General features: G+C 47.2%; 1 protein-coding gene across 6 annotated transcripts in view; it reads left to right on the top strand.

The window, feature by feature from the left end:
- The window catches only part of SOX13 (SRY-box transcription factor 13), a 222,050-nt gene that overhangs the window by 183,848 nt on the left and 18,896 nt on the right, over positions 1-19,306 (top strand). For all 6 annotated transcript variants that reach the window (XM_086923482.1, XM_086923479.1, XM_086923484.1 and 3 more), the window contains 4 exons: positions 4,563-4,672; positions 8,708-8,810; positions 9,832-9,975; positions 10,637-10,853. In XM_086923482.1, the coding sequence (XP_086779608.1) occupies positions 4,563-4,672; positions 8,708-8,810; positions 9,832-9,975; positions 10,637-10,853 (574 nt within the window). The remainder of the gene's footprint in view (positions 1-4,562; positions 4,673-8,707; positions 8,811-9,831; positions 9,976-10,636; positions 10,854-19,306) is intronic.

A 19,306-nucleotide genomic window follows, 5' to 3' on the forward strand; every position in this document is an offset into this window, starting at 1 on the left:
CTCCCTCAGGGAGATTGGTCTGGTGGACTGGTCATGAAGGCTGAACCTGGCTCCCCAGTTCCAAATTCGGCAGCTCTGACCATAGTGCCACATCCTCTCTCCACTGAACACCATACTACCCCACTGAGAGAAACTCGCACTGCCTTCAACTACAACCCAATTGTGCCCCGCTACTAACACCTAGAGGCGACTCATTTCAAATTACGCACTAGACAAGAGCAATATGCTGCCTAAAAAAAAAAGTGACAACATTCTGGAAAAAGCAAACACTCATAAGGAATGTAAGATTAATTAAAGCATGTGAAATGTAAGCAGGAACAACATGGTTACCTTAACGCTTTAGCACTTATTCAGAAATTAATGAGTGCTTTTGCATGAAAGGTTAAGGCCATGACTACGGACCTGCTTCAATGCCCATTGAATATATCCTTACAAAACAAAAGCAATATGGTTTAAAAAGACCACATTTGTGAATACAGAGCAGCGGTATGCACTTTATTTTCCAGTCCGCCCATCAAGGAGGTATTGCAGTACATCCAGAAATGGTGCACTTCCCCACCTGGGGAAAACAATGCTGTTTAGAGAAAGATAAGAAAACAAAAGTAGCGCTTCACTGGTAAACTCTGTGTAGTGGCACTAATGTGATTTGGGTGTGAATAAAATCAATCTGGCCCCATTTCGACCCACTCTGTCTTGCTTTAGTTATTTTTTACAGTTTGAATTTTTTATTTCTCTCTTTCCCAAGGCTGCACTTTGGAAGTGAAAAATGTCACAAAAAAAATGACCTTTCCAGCAAAAAAGATTTTCTTTTTTGGATTAATTTCACAGGGGAACAAATAAAGGAAAGGAAAAGAAAGAGGGAGTAGTGGCTACAAGGCGCTGGGAAGGGGGCCCCCACACCCTGACCTTGCAGATTTCTATAGTGCTTAGAGGCCCAGGGAAAGCCCCCCCCCTGCACCTGGACCTTGCAGCTTGCTCTACTGCTTTGAGGCCCAGGGAAAGGGGGCCCCCTCCCCTGGGCCTGAAGCAGTAACAAGGCCTTTCTTAAAACACTGCCCCAGCACCAGTTTCTCTGGCTGCTCCCTCCTCCCCTCACTCACTGCTCCTTACCTGTGTCCGGCTGGTCCTGGAAACAAAGGGGCCTTCTATCACCTAGCAACAAAATGCAGACAGGGAATGGCTGGTACTTAAGAGAGGTGTTGCCTCGCCCCTGACACTCTGAACCCTAATTGCTGGCCCTGCCGCTTTGACTTCCCCACTCCGTTTGTCCCCCCCCCACCCCTGCACCCCCAGGAATGCCACCACACGGTCGTCGACACCAGACATCTCTGATGTGTATTGTAATGTGTGGGGAGGGGGCCCTCAGGGGGGCCCCCTGCCTCTCACCTGAGCGTGAGGCCCTGGGAGGCTGCCCATACTGCCCATGCCTAGCGCCGGCACTGCCTCCCAAAGAACAGCAGAATTTTTCCATGCATTCTGCAGAAACTCCACAAGAAAAGACTCCGGAACGTCCAAAACCCGACACCCGAAGCCACCACTGCGCCCGTCGCTTCCGGCTGGAGTTGAAGTGGGCCATCGGTGCCAACCAGGTTCCCCAGCCCTTCAGAACTCGAGTCCATCCTGGTTTCACCCCTCGTAGACTTCCCGACGTCACCTGCAGCCGCTGCATGCAGGCCTCCTCGAAATCTGTACATCTGTCCATTAGATCAGAATCAAAGCTTCTCCCTTTCAGGAAACGACTAAAGATGTGGCTTTTGTCTCTTCTTCATATTAGGCCTTCAACGTTCAATTAGCTCTGAAGGTTTCGCTAGCACCTAGACACGCGTACTTTAGAAAACCGTCACTTACTCACTCACTTACTTACTGCAACTGCTTCCGGTAAGAGAAACCCAGCGTCTAAAGACACGTCTGCATCTGTCACCCCCGGGCTGTGGAGAAGAGGACCCCAGGTGTCCCTACGTCCTCAAGCATCGCAAGCCTTTAACCCTGCTGTTGGTTCACCCTGGCTGACTTGCTAGCAAGAACCTGCTGCCTCTTTTCACTGCGACCGATTGAAACCTAGCTCCTGGCGCTGTTTTGCACCTTGCACCCGGCCGTCCTCGGGCCGCTGGTGGTATACTGTTGGTGCTGCCTTGGGCCGGGCCCATCACTCACCTAAACTCCTGAGGATTGGTCTTCTAAGTCGATGTACTGTACCAGTTTGAAGAAGTTGTTCTTCCTTCTATAGGATAACATTACAGAACTCAAAAATTACAAAAAAAGTGTCCACTTTTTGAACTGAAAAGAATTTATATTTAAAAATGTACTTACCTGAAAGATTTTTCTCTGATGCCTAAACGTATATTAAGATACTTGCTATTTTTATAAGTTGGTGTGGATCTCCTTCTTGAGCTGGGTTGTCATTTATTGATCATTGTGTGTATTTGCGAATGTCTTATACTTCTTTGTGTTAAGCCTAAGGCTGCTCAACCACACTACCTCTTATAGAGCACTTCTTGATTTCATAGCTAGCCCCTGTCCACTCATACGGGACATTACTCCTCTCAGGCATGTTTGTGAGATAGAAGCTCTTACCTTCAGAAGAGCCTTTTTTGCAAGTACACCATGATAGGCTAGTCCTCAGGTCAAACCCCAAATTCTTGCCTAAGGTAGTCTCTAGCTTCCACCTCAATCAGACTATAGAACTTCTTGTGTTCTTCCCATATCCAGAATCATTTTTAAAATGAGCACTTCACATATTAAATGTGAAAAGAGAGCTAATGTATTACATGATAGGGCAAAGCCCTTCTGTAAAACACAGTAGCTCTTTGTCTCTTTCTCAAAATCCAGTACAGGGCACACGTCTCTGGGGCAGGGATAGCAGGCTGGCTGGTCAAATGCATACAATCATGTTATGCTAAAGTTATGCCTGTCCCTCTCAGGTCCCACTCAACCTGTAAAAAAAGGAGCTTGTATGGCTTACTTGTGCAAAAGTCCTCTGGCTGAGCTCTGCAAGGCAGCTACATGGTCTACTCCCCACACATTTATAAAACATTACTATGTGGATGTGTTAGCTTGCCAATAAGCTAATGTTGGCCGAACTCCTCTTTGCACACTTTTCCAGTCCTCTGCAATATCCCCAGGCTATCCACTACTTCTGGGAGAATTGCTTTACAATCTATTCACAGTTGCAAAAAGAACAATTGATGGACAGAATGCAGAACAGTCAAACATTCACCCCAGTACAGAGATCTGGGCCTAAATCCATTGTTTTTTTGCTCACCATGCACCATGCCATTCCAGTATGGACCCAGCCATATGCAAATCAGTCTTGACCCTGCGCCCAATGGAAACAGTCCAGCCCGAACTGCCAGCCCAGGTCCTCCCTGGACTAAAAAAAGCATCCTAGGACTGGTGTTGGGTTTTCAGCCCTCATCAGCCAGGATAGCTTGACTCCAGTGGCATGGAGAGCACGGGACCTACGTCTGGGCATACCTGTCCCACTCGGGGTGACAAATGCAAAAAGAACAATTGATGGACAGAATGCAGAACAATGTCATACATTCACCCCAGTTCAGAGATCTGGGCCTAAATCCATCGTTTTTTTGCTCACCATGCCATTCCAGTTTGGACCCAGCCATATGCAAATCAGTCTTGACCCTTCGCATAATGGGAACAGTCCAGCCCGAACTGCCAAGGCATTCTGTCCATCATTTGTTGCAGATGTGCTTTTCGCCCAGAGTGGGACGGGTATGACGAGACATGAGTCCCTTGCTCACTGTGCCACTGGATTCAAGGTAGCCTGGCTGATGAAGGGTGAGATACCCTGAAACCGGTCCTAGGATTCTTGTTTCCGGTCCAGGGAGGACCGGGTCTGGCAGTTCGGTCTGGACTGCTCCCATGAGGCACAGGGTCAAGACTGATTTGCATATGGCTGGGTTCAAACTCAGGTGGCGTAGTGGGCAAAAGAACAATGGATTTATCCCAGATCTCTTGACTGGGGGAGAATGTCTGAATCATTCAGCATTCTGTCCATCATTTGTTGCTGATACACTTTGCAATCTATGCACAGCATGTATATCTACTGCTACACATGCCACAAACAGAAACATTTACTTACTTGTTAATCATCTGTTCGTGGCATGTAGTATTTTAAATTCACATGCATCCACTGCTGCACCATCTGGATGGCTCTAGGTGTTGCAGACGCTTCTTAATTTTTATTCCTTCTCTTGGAGTGAAACAACGTGCACACATACAAGCCCAACACTAGATAGCAGGAGTACGCACAGCAAGCGAGTCTACAGCACTGCATGCTTAAAAGGGTAAGTAAGATTTCTTTTACCTCTAATTTTGGGATGTCCCCAGCATCCTCCCACAAGACAAAGCAGAAAAACAAATTCTATTTTGTAGACACAATGGCTCCATGAAACTTGTTACATTGAACTTATGAGGCTTTGCGATTTCAGATGACGTTGTCAAGGTCTGCTTATACCCTTTGCTAAAGCAACAGTATTACTGTGCGTCCTTTTAAAGCATTGGAATGTGTAACAGATTAAAGAAACATGTTTTACTATTCACAGGATTTCTAGGGGAAGGGGACGCGATCACCAAAGCCATTCAAGAAGCACGCCAACTACTACACAGCCAGAATGGAGTACATGACAATTCTTCAGTCAACATGCATCGGAAGGTGAGAGGGAATAGCAGACTGGCACAGTTGCAACCCCTGCTGTTTCATTGGAGACCTACTAACAGCAATGCCATTACATCCTTAAACCTGATGGACTTCTCTTCCAAGTCCGTTACTGGGCGCACCTCAGCTCATGCACCTTAATCTCGACCTTCATCACACCCTGTAATTCCAGGACTGGAACTAATGTGCTGCACTGAGTGCCACCAATAGCTCAGACAGTGCAACTCTATCTTAAATTATCTGATCACGTGCTCTCATACACAGGTCCGCCAATACCACCCTGATCTGACCTTCTGGGTGACTGTCGGTTCCATTACTTTGAATGACCCACATCTTTGCAAAAAGGACTTTCACCCTGATAAATATATGTGGTATTCAGCCTACTCAGAACACACTGACCTGCCGGTAGACCTAAAGTCTGATCTGTATCACCCTCGTTCTTCTAAAACTGGAACCACAACCTGTCAATTCATCACAAACCAAAACCGCAGCCACCAGGGCCGGTCCTAGAACTTCTGGGCGAAAGGGAAGATGTGAGGCCCCTCTAATTTGCATGTAAAATCCAGTCGCGGCTAGCATGACTCGCGGGTGGGAGGTCTCGCAGGGGTTATTAAAAAAATTAAATAAACTTACCCTCCCAGGTCTCGTGTCATCTCTGCTCTTGACCTGCTCTCTTTTTTTCCTGCCTCTGGCAGGAACAGGAAGCAGGCAGCCTCCCTCCCCAATGGCAGCATTGTGATTGGTTGGGACGCCGACCAGCCAGGCGCCTATGGGGAGGCCGTTTTCTCCATGTAGGGTGCATTGGTGCCTACATGGAGAAAGGCTAGAGTTCGCATGACTGGTTAGGTCGGTCCCGGAGGGCTGACCAAACAGTCAGGGCCCTTAGCAGGGGGCAAGGCACTCCTCCCCTGCCCTAAAGCAGACCCGCCTGCCCCCAACCAAACACTTCTGCTTTCTCGCAGTGTGAGTAGCAGAAACATAAAATGGTAGTTTTTGCATTTTATATTTCTGCTTCTCGCTCTGCTCTGCTCTGTGACGCTCCTCCGCCCTAGTGGAGTCACTGAAGTATGCCCGAGCAGATGACATTTGCGGCGGAAGTCGCTGCGGTCACGAGGCGCCCCATGCTGAATTGCCGCTCCTCTCCTTTCACAAAGTGAGCAAGTGCCTGCTGTTAAAGTAATTCAAGAATAGGTGTGTAGTAATGCCTTGAAATAGCGAAGCGACGCCCTTCAGATGTACACTAAGCAGGCCAGAGTCCCTGCCTGCATGCGCCACAGTCGGACTCAGTACTGACTCAGACTCATCTACGGCCGTGGCCCAAGACCGTAAGTGCCAGGCACTGTGAGCCTGTGTGTGTTTGTAATAGACAGTGATGGTGCCAGTGCAGCGCACAATCACATCAGGTAGCTGCAGACTTTCCTGCCGGTGTTACTTTAAAGTTGTTACTCTGTAGAGTGACATAGGTGGATTGATCCGATCGAATGTATATATAAATGACACCTGTTCATGTTGTTGGGCCCTCTCTGACATAGGTCCGTCCCCGTTCCCAGTTGGCCCAGGCCACTCACGTGATGTCAGAGGCCCCGAGTTTGCCAGCGGGGAGGGGGGCCTACCACATAGGCTGGCAATCTGTATTCTGTTTTTCTGGTGGCCCGCCCACCCGGCAACAGTAGGCACAGGAGGAGTGTGTTGTTTGTTAGGGCTGTGTCCCACGTGGTAGAGAGGCCCTTGATAGACTGATGCTCTAAACAACAGCATCATTCATTTCAAGGGTGGAGCCAGGGAACCCTGTGCGAGTCGCCAAAGGCTGGAAGACAGGATTCTGCCGGCCTGCCCATCAACACAGATGTCCAGGCAGGTCCGTGATGTTTTCGGGCCTCAATTGGGTCTGGGTCCCACAATATTTTGTTTTCCTCCTCATCGTTGCTTGATTTTGCGTACTAAAAAGGGTCACTCATGGTCGTTGAAATGTCACTCATAATGACACTGAATTATGAAAATTTCACACACAGCAATTTGAAACCTTGGCAGCTAAGATGGAGGGTAAGGTGTCAATTGCCCATAGCCAAAAACCTACTCCCTCAGTGACGGCCCGGCATACTCCCACCCACCATTGCCTGGCAGGGGAGCGGTCTGGGCAAGACACTTCTTTGCGGCCCCAATGGGGGGCTGAGGGAGAATGACACAACACTTAGAGAAACACCTAGCCACAATTAAGGCAGATTGCCACACTTAACACCTTCGCCCGGCACACAAAAGCCAGAAGTGTGATGGCCTGGGAGGCAGGAATGAAGTTGAGGCCCTTTAACAATGCTCGACTGCTTGCCTTCGCAATCCGACCCTGTCCCCAATTACAGGTCAAAGCTGCAAATGCAGACGGGCCTCGCACTACATGTGGGCTGCACGGCACTGGGGAAAAGGGGCCCCCTCCCTGGGGTTAAAAGCCATTAACCAGTGCTGCGAGGCACAGGGGAGGGGGGCCTCTTCTCCTATTCTTACACATGCCTGCGAAGCCCAGAGGAGAGGCAGCCCTTCCCTGGGCCACGCAGTGCTCACCACAGGCGCGAGGCTTGTAGGGAAACACTTTTGCGAGGCCCCCTGTTGATGGGCTGAGCTCGGGGCCCTGGGCAGCCGCCCATGCTGCCCATGCCTAGCGCCGGCCCTGGCAGCCACCTCTACTATCTAGTACAGAGACTTTCACATTTCTTTTTCCGGTGCACCTCAAGCCTGACCTACAGATTCCCCATCCTAGTCCAGTATTTGGATGCCCTCAGCTCTGACAGTCTTTGACCCACTTATTACATAACTGAGACCCCCACACAGATTTGTCAATGCTACTCAGTCCTGACCTGCAGCTTCTGCTTCTTTTCTGTTACTGGGATGAACACACAACTCTTTCATTGTACCGCAGCTCTGACCTGTATTATGCTTTGCTCCCCAGTACGGGGACTTGAAAACACCTCTGCCAATATGTTTCAATCCTCACCTGCAAACGCTTTGCAATTCCCATACAAGAACCAACACTAATCTCTGCTACTGCACCTCTGTCCAGTCGTTTAGAACTCAATGCTAGCCCACACAGCTGGAGGTATGCACCTAATTTTTGATCTCCAGTAACCCCATTATTTCTGTACTAATCCTCACAAAGCTGTTTCTTTGCATCTCAGGTGTGTCCTGCATCACATGCAGTACTGAGACACAGAAGCTCTGCCACTGCACCTCAAACCTGACATACAGCACCCCTTATATTGCAGCATAAGGACCCACTAAACCATGTTAGTGCACCATGCCGTAGCTGACCTGCAGAACCATCTGAAATTCTCCTACTGAGAAACACATACAAATCTGCCAGCCCGCCTTATGCCTAGTATGAGCTCACTCCTGACCAGCAGCAGCCCCTGCTATTTGAGTACTGATACATATAATAATATGACCACTCCTCTTCCTTGTATTCCACTAAAGTGCTCGTGGACAGTTCTACCAATAGGCCTCATTGGTGTATATGGATATGTTTGTGTGCTTCTGTATAAGAATGCTTCTGTATATGTTCTTCCCTTTCTGCATGTACGCATCTTTTTTCAACTCCTTCCACACAATTTACCCATTTAATCGGAGCATAAGGTCTAACCCAAACCTGAGTTACAAAGCACATACGGGTATCTTTTGCGCCTCTCTTTGGGTAACAATGAGGACGTTCTCATACATGTAGCTCTTTTTCTTATCAATGCATATTTGCATCTGTGTTAGTTAATGTGCTTTTCTGTATGCAAGTACATACTGGTATGTGCTTGTCTTTACATTTGTATACTCTTGTGTTTGCATATGTGTGTGTGCATGTGCTTCGTATTTCTACATATTTATTCAGATCTGTGTGTACATCTATATAGATGTGTCTATGCTTGTCTGTATGTGTACTCCTTGACGTTTGTGTACCCATTGCATGACTACTCGTGTTGATTTTTGTAAGAGTCTTCAGATACAAGGTTGTCCATCAGTGCCAGTGACCTCACCTGGTTTTTAATTTTCCTGCAGGAGCGACTCAGCATGGACTCTCCCCCAGCGAAGGAACGAATGGATGAAGCCTCATCACACCAAATGGAGGATTCCTTGTTAAACTGCAGTATGGATGGTGATGGTAAATAGCTAGACCAGTTCAGGACACGTACACTTATCAATTGTGTACACCCAGCACACTGCACACACATAAACTGAGATTATATCATAATACACTTTGAACATAGGTATCACTATGTATACAGGACACTGGAGCCCACATATGGGGTGGGGAGGAATGGGTCAGAATGTTGGGTTGGTATTGGACACTGCTTTTAAGATCTGTCTGTGCTTGTGACTCAAGTGGGTTCCATTTTATTTATGAAGTCATTTTTCTACCATCCGCAAAGTTCAGATCTCATTAGTTAAAATGCATGCATCGCCCTCCCTCATTTGACATTGTACTAGCGCCTCTCCACCCAAAGTAGGATTCCTTACACTACTCTATCCTGTGTTGGGACGCATGCAATGGCATGAAGTACTCTTTCCTTGCCAGAGCCCCGTCACTGCTCATTTTCATCCACTTGGCAAACTACGGGCTTCACCATTAATTTGCCCAATTAGGCCAGATCAATCTCGACTTCACCCTTTCCTTCTCATCGTCCCTTCCTTCTTTTCACATTTGCTCGAGGCCCTAAGATACTCTAGTCAAAGTAAGAAGTCCCCTGCCTCAAATTCAGGACAGACTTTTCTCGAAAGCAAGCCTATAAGTAATATTGTTACTGGGGAATTCTGGAAAAAATGAAATTCGGCCTCCTAATGTGAAAGAAAAGAAATTGTTTTTGTACTGTTGTAAAAGAAAATTAGGAAGTAACAAATGTTAACCTTCAACAGACCCCAAGCCATACATTTGTTGCCTCTAAATAACTTTGACTTTAGCTGAACTGTCTTGAGGGTCACAACATAAAAGTAGCTGGAACAGCTGGAGGAAAGTCAGGGCAGGGGATCACTTGGTGTGGGTGGCAGGTAAACTGTGGTGTAAAGAGTTTAGGCCAGAGAAAGTCTGGAAAATTTGATGAGGGAAGACTGCATGTGTGGCAACTAGTGATTCAGTCCAGATCTTGGAGTTTATTATGGGAACTAACTCACTTGTTTCCCCACAGGTTCCAGACACTTCCCTGAGTCCAGGAATAGCAGTCACATCAAGCGTCCCATGAATGCCTTCATGGTCTGGGCCAAGGATGAGCGGCGCAAGATCCTGCAAGCCTTTCCTGACATGCACAATTCCAGCATCAGTAAGATCCTGGGTGAGTCTGGACATACTGAGTCTTCACTTACCGAGCAAGTGAAAGGTTCAAGCTGCATGCGCTTGATACTGGAATCTGCAGGGAGGAAGGGACTACAAACTCCATCTAAAGTGCATGGCTCTAATTTACATAATCAATCAATCAATCAATCAGATTTATAGAGTGCGCTACTCACCCGTGAGGGTCTCAAGGCGCTGGGAGGGGAGGGGACTGCTACTGTTCAAAAAGCCAGGTCTTGAGATGCTTCCTGAAGGAGAGATGGTCCTGGGTCAGACGTAGGTGGATGGGGAGGAAATTCCATGTCTTGGCCGCCAGGTAGGAGAAGGATCTGCCTCCGGCAGTGGCTCTGCGAATGCGTGGGACAGTGGCGAGGACGAGGCTGGTCGATCGCAGCTGGCGGCTGGGCGTGTAGAAGGTGAGGCAGTTGTTGAGGTGCTTGGGGCCTAGGTCGTGGAGAGCCTTGTGTGCGTGGGTGAGGAGTCTGAACGTGATTCTTTAACAGTGCAGGTCTTTCAGGTGGGCGGAGATGTGGTTGTGGCGGGGGATGTTCAGGATGAGTCGTGCGGAGTCTACATTGAATGAGTACGAAGAAGATCCTGGGTTATCTGACTGCTGTCTTGTCCAGGTACTGATTATGAATGTCTCTTTCATCCTGTGGCAGGCTCTCGCTGGAAGACTATGACTAACATGGAGAAGCAGCCGTACTATGAGGAGCAGGCTCGGCTCAGCCGGCAGCACCTTGAGCGTTATCCCGATTACAAGTACAAGCCCCGTCCAAAGCGCACGTGCATTGTGGAAGGAAAGAGGCTGCGAGTGGGCGAGTACAAGGCACTGATGAAAAACCGAAGGCAAGACACCAGGCAGAGCTACGTCATATCGTGAGTACCACAGACATATTTACTTACACAAACGTTGAACAGATTCATGCCCACTATTGTTGCAGCATTTAGAGAAGAGAAGACACAAAGGCACTTGTAATACGGATGCCAATTTGCTGGCCCACTTAACCAGAATTGGGACCATGGTGTTAAGCAGACCTCTTATAAGGAAGGAGCTAAAAGGTTCAATAGAAATGAGGCTGGTGTTTTATGTAATTTTAATAAGAGCATCAGATCACAGGCACCTCAGTGTTTAACCTCGTCTGACTCAGTTGCATCACTTTTCACAGACTTCTACAACATAACACTGGCATAGACCAAACGAGAAAGACCACTTAATTCTACTGTTAGAGTAGGTAGCGGCAGTGAAAGCCCCAAAAAATATATAGTAAAAGCAAATGGTGCATTTAGATACCACCCTAATAACCAGAATACACAGAATGATGGTTCCAGTATTGGAGTCTGCGCCATTAAACAGTTGGATTTGGGCATAGAAGCTTTGGAGCGTAAAGATGGATCTTTCATATCAGGCTAGGGCAGAGGTGGCTCCAGTAAAGGAACTTCCACCTATAAGCAGTGACTCACCTTACTTCCCAACTTGTCCCCCTGATCACACACATCACTTGTTGGAGGGAGAGTGCAAGATCTCCCCCCTCTGGAAGGAAATCACATCAGAACAGGTAGTTTTAGCAGTGATTTGCCAGGGCTTCTGCGTAGAACTTCTCAAAACCCCTCCCAACATCCCACTATGCAGACACGTCCTCAGAAGTGATCATCTCTACCGTCTTGAGGAAGAGGTTCAAGCGCTTCACCAGAAAGGCGAAATAGAGAAAGTGCCTCAACACTAGCAAGGTGTCCACTTTCTTTACCTTTCCCTTCCCAGAACAACAGCACTCTCAGGGCTTTTTTAGACCTTTGGCTTCTCAATAGATACATCTTGTCGAACATTTCCATCTGACAGCCCTAGAGGATGTCATCCCTCTGCTCCAACAAGGCGATTACATGATGGCACTTGATCTCAAGGACACCTACTTTCACATACCCATCCACCCTGCGTACCGCTGGTACCTTGATTTGTGGTAAGTGAACATCACTTACCGATGGATACTTCTAACCATAGATTCATCACTATTAGAATATTCTCTAAATGCTGTACTCGATCTGGATGTTTTTCATTGCAGGGCTACTGCAAATCAATAGGTGTCTGTGTGCGGCTCCGTGTTTGCTTCGTTCTGCCCTAGAATTAAAGGAAGAGGACCGCATCTAAGACTTCAGTTGCTTTCTTTCCACCCCTGCAAATGCCTATCAAGAGCTCCACTCCCACTTTCATCAGTTTTGACGTCCCCTCCCCCCTCAAATGAAATCTAGTGTATGAAGCAAACAATATCCCCTCCTAAAATGACTGGCTTCAAACCATGCCTTGACTTCAGAAAACAAATGCCAGTTACGAATGCCCACAAGGTGTGTCTGTGGTGCTTGGATTTGGCCCATGACTCAAGTTGTGCGATGAGCATGCCCTTATGCACCCAAATGCAATCCAGGACTGCAAAGCTATATGTCTGTGTACACAGGAAGAAGTCACAGGCCTTGTCTAAGTCTCCAAGAATAGGATGTGGACCCGCTCTCAGGGCCACTCCTGCGAGAAGTCATCTTTACAGTCAAAGTCCTCGGGTAAGTCGAAGTTCAGAAAAAAGCAAAAGAAACCAAAGCAGGACTCGACTCCCTCCCAACACTCTCAATCTAAAGAGGAAGTTGCATGCACATAAATCTCCCACCCTAAAGCCGATTGAAGAGCTGATTCCAAAGTTGATTCTGATGCTCCCCATGTTGTCCCCAAGCCATCGGCTGATCTGCATATCTTTGGTACTCTTCTGCCCCCTCTAGTGCGCCTTTGGACCCAAAGGATCCAAAAGGGCTCCTAGTTAGATTACTGCAGGCAGATTCGTACTGTGGACTGTCTAAATCCCTCGGATCAATCAGGGGTTCAGCACCAACTATGGTGCAGACTTCCACCCTGGCTCCAAGACCTATGTTGGTCCCTCGTTCATTGATGCCAATGACACCCGAGGAGAATCTGGTAGAGACTCCGATGTCTGTCCCCAAACCTGCTTTAGCTTGACCCCAACCAAGGTTGCACTCTAAATCCATAGTGCACCTGGTCCTTTAACAAACTAAGTCTGATCCACTGACTTCACTATGGCAGACGCTCCACAGTCTTTTTGGCTCCAGCTCTGATTAAAGCTTGCCACCACTCAGAGATGATGAAGTGATTTACCCCCATTATGTTGATGACAACTTGTATTTGGACTTACAGGATGCCAGTGGACTTGATGCTTCCCGGGAGACCGATTAACATTTCCTCTTGGGCCCCCAACGTTAGTGCTTCCTTCGCTGTTGTAATTAGACAAGCAACTGAGGTACTGGACCTGCTGCTGTCTTCAGTTGCAGTCAAGACAAATGTCCTTACTGAGGTTTTGCAGCTTGGGCGAGTCTCACATGAGACTGCTTCTGTTCCTTGGAGCCCTTGGCACTTGGTTGAAGGTTTTGTTCGTGTCCAGTGATTAGGCAGGTTGCCAGATGCGATAGGCCTTCTCCTAGTGACCCTGCTTTGCTTACACAGCATCCTACTCTAGAGAGTCTGGTGTTCCAGGCTTCCAGCAGCAAGGTGAACCACAATTAGTTCCCTAGGAGCCTCTTTTGCACCTCCATCCCAGACAGGGAGTCTAAGACGATGGAGGCGTTCTAGATACAAATATTCTCCTTGGCCAGCCTAGCACTGAGGTCAGCCAATGTGGTGTGTTTATTGAGGCGATATACACACGCACATTGGGACATGGACAGTGAGATCCTGAAAGAATTTACGACATCACAGGGTCAAACTATCCACGATGGTCAAGATGTGGTAAAAATACTTGATTTGTGCTGGTCTTGATACTACAGACTCTCTTGGATGGACGGTTGGCACCAATGTGGTACTCCGTCGCCATATGTGGATGCGAACCACAGGATTCCCTTATGGATAAGCATTGGCATAGCAAGGGGTGGGGATAGGGGGTTGGGGGTTGTCCGCCCCGGGAGGCAAGAGTTTTGGGGGCGGTGGCCTCTTTCCGCGCTTACCTCCTATTTTGGGGCAGTAATTGGCAGCACCCCACAGCCCAGCCACTACCCCCCCCCCCCCCCCCCCCCTTCCACAATGCGGCTGTCGCGGGCGGCAATCAGCGGAATATCGAGCAAAGGCAGTTGACTCCGTTTGATCTACCACCCGAGATTCTGGTTGTCATCCTTGTTGCCAGGTGTCCTTCTACAAAGTCCATTTACAATGGGCACTGGGGCATATTTGTGGCCTGGTGTGGAGTCATTTCGAGCAAAGCTGTCGGATGTTTTATTGACTGTTTTGCCTTGGTCTTGCGGTAGGCACTACTAAAGGTTATTTGTCTTCCCTTCCACCCTTTTGTGCATTGCCGGACCAGCTGTCCTTGTTTAAATCAGTGGTGATGTAGTTTATTAAAGATTTACATTAAAGATTTACCATACATGCTCTTTTCCACGCCATTTGTGGAGCCTTATCAAGGTATTGACGTTTCTCATGTGTACTCTCTTCGAGCCGATGCACAGCTACTTGTTGTGTCTTCTGACCTTGAAGAATCTCTTTCTCATTGCGATCGCTTCAGCTTGTGGCATGAGTAAACTCACTCCACATCACGGTGTCCTTCTTTCACATTTAGCAATCCATCACTCTCCCAGCATTCTTTGCCACACCTCACTCCTCGAAAGAGGAGAGGCTCCATCAGTTGGACCCAAAAGAACTTTTAAGTGTTTACATCCATCATACCAAGGACCATCGAGTGGATGCTCATCTTTTTGTTGGGATATATGGGGGTGAAGAAAGGAGAGGCTGTGCAGAAAAGCACTCTGTCATGCTATATAGTTCTCTATAGTTCTCAACGTTAAGATATGCTATGCATTGGACAAAAATCAGCCTCCAGAAGGCCTGGTAGTCCATTCCATCAGGGCTGCTACCACTGACCGGATGCAACGTAGGCATCGATGCACATGAAGCACTACTGCCTAGACAGCCAGGTCTGGAGGAAAGGACCTTTTTGCTAAAAGTCTTCCTTGATTTTTTGGTCTGAGTCTACTCGTCAGACCCCGCTCCCCCCTCCCCCCCCTCCCCCTACCTTGAGAGGTACCATTTTGGTATCTATTTTAAAGGTAAGGAACCTGCGGATACAAGTACTAAAGCACAAACTTTGCAATGTGGATCTTTACTGGATTCACATGCTGTTCTTTCGCCACCTAGTGGTTGGGTCTGGATAGTCTCTTTTTAGTCTGTTTTCTCTTATTTTGGGGGAGCGTCAGTGACCTTTAGCCATTTTGGCTATACCCTTCCTTGTGTGATGTCAGACGTGTCCCTGGAAACTTTTCAATGTTGACGCCATCTTCAGATTCTTTTTTGCGTTGCTGGGTCTGGAAGCAAGTGAGAGAGCTCTAGAGTTGGCGGGAAAGTAACTACACCATAGAAATTCAGTCACGGAGAAAAATTAAGAAAACAAACCGCGACAACGCCGTTGGATGGTGGAAAGAAGCACCAAAGAGGCGAGGAACCTGGCCTGTAGCGAGACACTGTGGGTCAGAGAAAGATAAAGTGGTGTGGAGCACACCACATTTATCTTATGTCCAAAGTGGCATCATAAATGGGCACAAAATAACGATGACAAGATGTGTCTGAAAGACCACAGTTCGGAGGATTGCACAGACTGTGCAGAATTCTTGTCAAAGTCAATCAGAAGTAGAGGTGGGTGCACTATGCCATAGAATCACCACAGGATATAGAGGGGTGTTGAGAGACCTAGGCCTGTTGAGTGAGGAAGAGAATACCGTCGAAGACACTGAAGAGCCAAGGGAGAAGAGCAGGAGCTTGAGGAGATAATAGATGTCCAGCCAGAGAAGAGACAAAAGAAGACCCTTGCAAGGAAACGCAACAAGGGTGCCCAGCAGTCGATCTGATGAGTTCAGACTCAAAGCACACAAAGCTGATGTTGGCAAATGGCAAGACAAAGCCAAAAGGCACCCACTGCTGGAGGCAAACCCTCACAACCAGCCTCAACCTTGTAAGAGGATCAAAAGCATGGGAGGGAAAAAACTGAATCGGGGAAGACCTGCTTGATGCTGAACCCATGGACCAGCTAGACATTGACGCTGAAACCCGTCTGTGTCGAAAAAGAATATATGATTTTTCCACGATTACTAGTTCCACTCATGGCATTACCACGCAAATTTTAGTTCGCAAGTGGCTTTATCACGCTGGAATTTTCAACGAAGGATTATTCCACGCGTAGAAACGTCCATTAAGCATAAATGTCTCTGTAATTAACATAATGAAACTAATCGGCAAAAAAGTATTTCTAGAGTATGCAGTAACTGCTTTTCAACCCAATTGATCGTTTTTTTCAACATTTAAAAACTACAAATTACCTTAGATTTATTTATTCTTTTATTTTACTGTGCGCTTAAATATATATATTTTTTATAAAGATTATTTTCTTACCTGTCGCCTTCCCGTCTTTCACCAGCAGCCCTTACTTCCATCCACCATGGAAACAAGCGTCAAAACACGTCTACCAAAATTAAAAAAGGACTGCTATTTTGAAATACACGGCACGTCTATGGGGGAGGCACTTTCCTTTTACTTCAGTGATACTGAAGTGCGTTTTTATTATTTAAGTAACCCGCTCCTTTGTTTTTTTTGGGGGGGGGGGGAGACCCCCCCCAGCCCCCTCCGAGCCCCCCCAGTCCCCCCAAACCCACGCAGCACGACTGGAAGGAATACCAGGTGTCCCCCCCAAGCCCACGCAGAACGTACTTGCGTGGTAAAGACGGTCGTGTAAGACACCCTCGTTGTAAAGACGTTTGCGTGGTAAGTGACCTGTGGTAAACGTTATTAGTGGTAATGCCTTCGTGGTAAATTATGTTTCCCGTCGAAAAATATGATAACAACGCCAACACCAAAGAGCTCTTCCACTTTGACATCAAATAAGAGAAGTGTGGAAACGTAGCTCGGTGTCAAACAAGGAATTATAGGAGATGAGAAGAAAAGAAGACGCTTTGAAACAGAGCTAGGGGCCCTCATTCATATGAGAGTTTAACTACTTTCTAAGGGGCTAAAGGATACAACACAAGCAACAAGCAGACAAACAAAGCAGGAAATGGAGAACTGAAACCACCATCCACTCCAGAATCACAGGAAGAGGTAGAAGTAGGTGTTTACAGAACGGAAGAAGAGGACCAACAATTCCAGGACCGGAAATCATCACATACTGGAGAATCTATAGATGACAGGCAAGGCATATACACTAATTCGCCGGATGAGGGAGTAGACTACTACCGTTGAAAAACCTCGCCACCAGATTGCATCACCACATACAGCTTGTCATTTAGAGGACAGCAAACATGCACGGAGTACAACTCGAATTGGAGCAGACAGAAGCATGTTTCCTCTTTGAGGCTCTACTGCTTGACCAGAAGAAAAACAGTTCCTCCCAATGATGCAGAGCGTCCTAGACCAAGAGAGGGAGACATTCAAGGAACAAGCAGCAGCAAAGGCCATCATTCTGAGGATGGAAGAGAAGTATTGCTTTTCCACTGGGTACCCTCCCCCCCCCTTACTTCAGGGGAAACATGCAAGCTGACTCCCTAATCATGGTAACTGCTCACAAGTGGTAACAACCACACATCAACAGGTCCATGACCGACACAGAAAGGAAGAATGTGAACATGGTGGCTAGAAAGCTTGAGAGGTCATGTACTGCACAATGGCATATAGCTAACTTAAACACCTTACTAAACCGATATTCCCACCAACAATGAGAGTAGATTAAAGAATTCCTGCCAGGAGAGTTTAAGAAGAGGGCAAATTAGGTGTTGCAAAGGGCAAGACAATTGCCAACACCTGTCTCAAGTCTGCATTAGTTTCTGCACACACAGCCAGTAGACACCTATGCACATCTACCCCTCGACGCAGACATGGCTGGCGCTAAATTTTAGGATTTAAGCAGGAAGTACAAGTCACCATAATAAACATGCCCTTCATGAGCCCATGAAAAAGTACGACAAGACACCCAAAGTCATGGGAGCCTTACATTACAAGGGTCCATTTAGAGGGGGGTATGGCGCAGACAAAGAGAGCTCCCGCAAGAGAAGGCATGCAACCACACACCACTCATAGAACATTTAGTCAAAGTACCTCAACAGCTGCACCATCACAGTGGCAGTAGGGATCAAGCTTGAGGCTGTGCTTTCGTGGATGAGGCAGCGGAAGAGGAGCCTCTTACCCCAGACAAGGAACCAACACAAACAAGGAGTTCTGCAAAGAATCAGTACGACGAAGGAGGGTTTCTGAGAGAATGGAGACTAATTTCCTCTGGCAAATGGATACTAAATATCAGAAGGCATAGTTGTTGCATCGTGTTAAAGTTCCATCCCACAACACCATCAAAGTAGAAGAAAATGAAATGAGAAGAATAAAATCGACTACAGCATGAAGTAAAGGGCCTGTTAAGCAAATAGGCTATAGAATTAGTCCACCAAGAGAAAACCTAAAAGAGGTTTACATACTTCCCTGTCCAAAACCAGACAAGAGCCTAAGACCAATACTGGATCTAAGAGCACTCAACAAGTCTATCAAAAAGATTCAAGATGACATCCTCCAAGCGGTCATTCCCCTTCCATGCTAGAGGGACTGCATGGCAGTCGTAGGCCTCCAACACGCATACCGTCAGATACCAATGAACGAGCTACACAGGAATTTTCTTTGAGATTTGGAGTGGACACGGTACACTAAATGTTCTAGGTTTATGTCTTTCTGCATAAAATTAGTACCAGGGTACGAACAAAATGCCTAGCTGTGGTGACAGCACACTTCAGACAAAGGGGAATACACCTGTACCCATACCTGGACAAATTGCTGGTAAAGGCAGACAGATATATTTAGCCAATGCAAAACAACATCAATGAGGTCAAAAGGACATTGCACAACCTGGGGTTCTCCTAGAAATTTTCAACAACTCCGTAAAGGAAGGAATCTTCAGACCACAAGAGTGTCAAGTCAATGATAGATAAGTGTCTCCTCCACCAGAAGGGTCAACGTCTGACATTGAGAGCAGTGAGGAAAATGATGGGCAAGATGGCTTCTTGCATTCTCTAAGTGCCGCACACAACGTTACACATGAGACCACTAACAGGAGTGGCTACAACTACAATGGCCACAGCCAACCAGGAATTGGGACGATCTAGTGGTTATTACAGACAAGGTTTGCTAGGAAATGTAATGGTGGAACCTGCCGAACATCACAATGGGGAAACGATTCAAACTACCTGCTCCCTCTTTTGATCATCATAACAGGCTCATCCCACACAGGAAGGAGAGGTCATATGCTGTATAGCACTGTAGGCTT

This window comes from Lissotriton vulgaris, chromosome 5, assembly GCF_964263255.1.
Source record: "Lissotriton vulgaris chromosome 5, aLisVul1.2, whole genome shotgun sequence".
NCBI lineage: Eukaryota > Metazoa > Chordata > Amphibia > Caudata > Salamandridae > Lissotriton > Lissotriton vulgaris.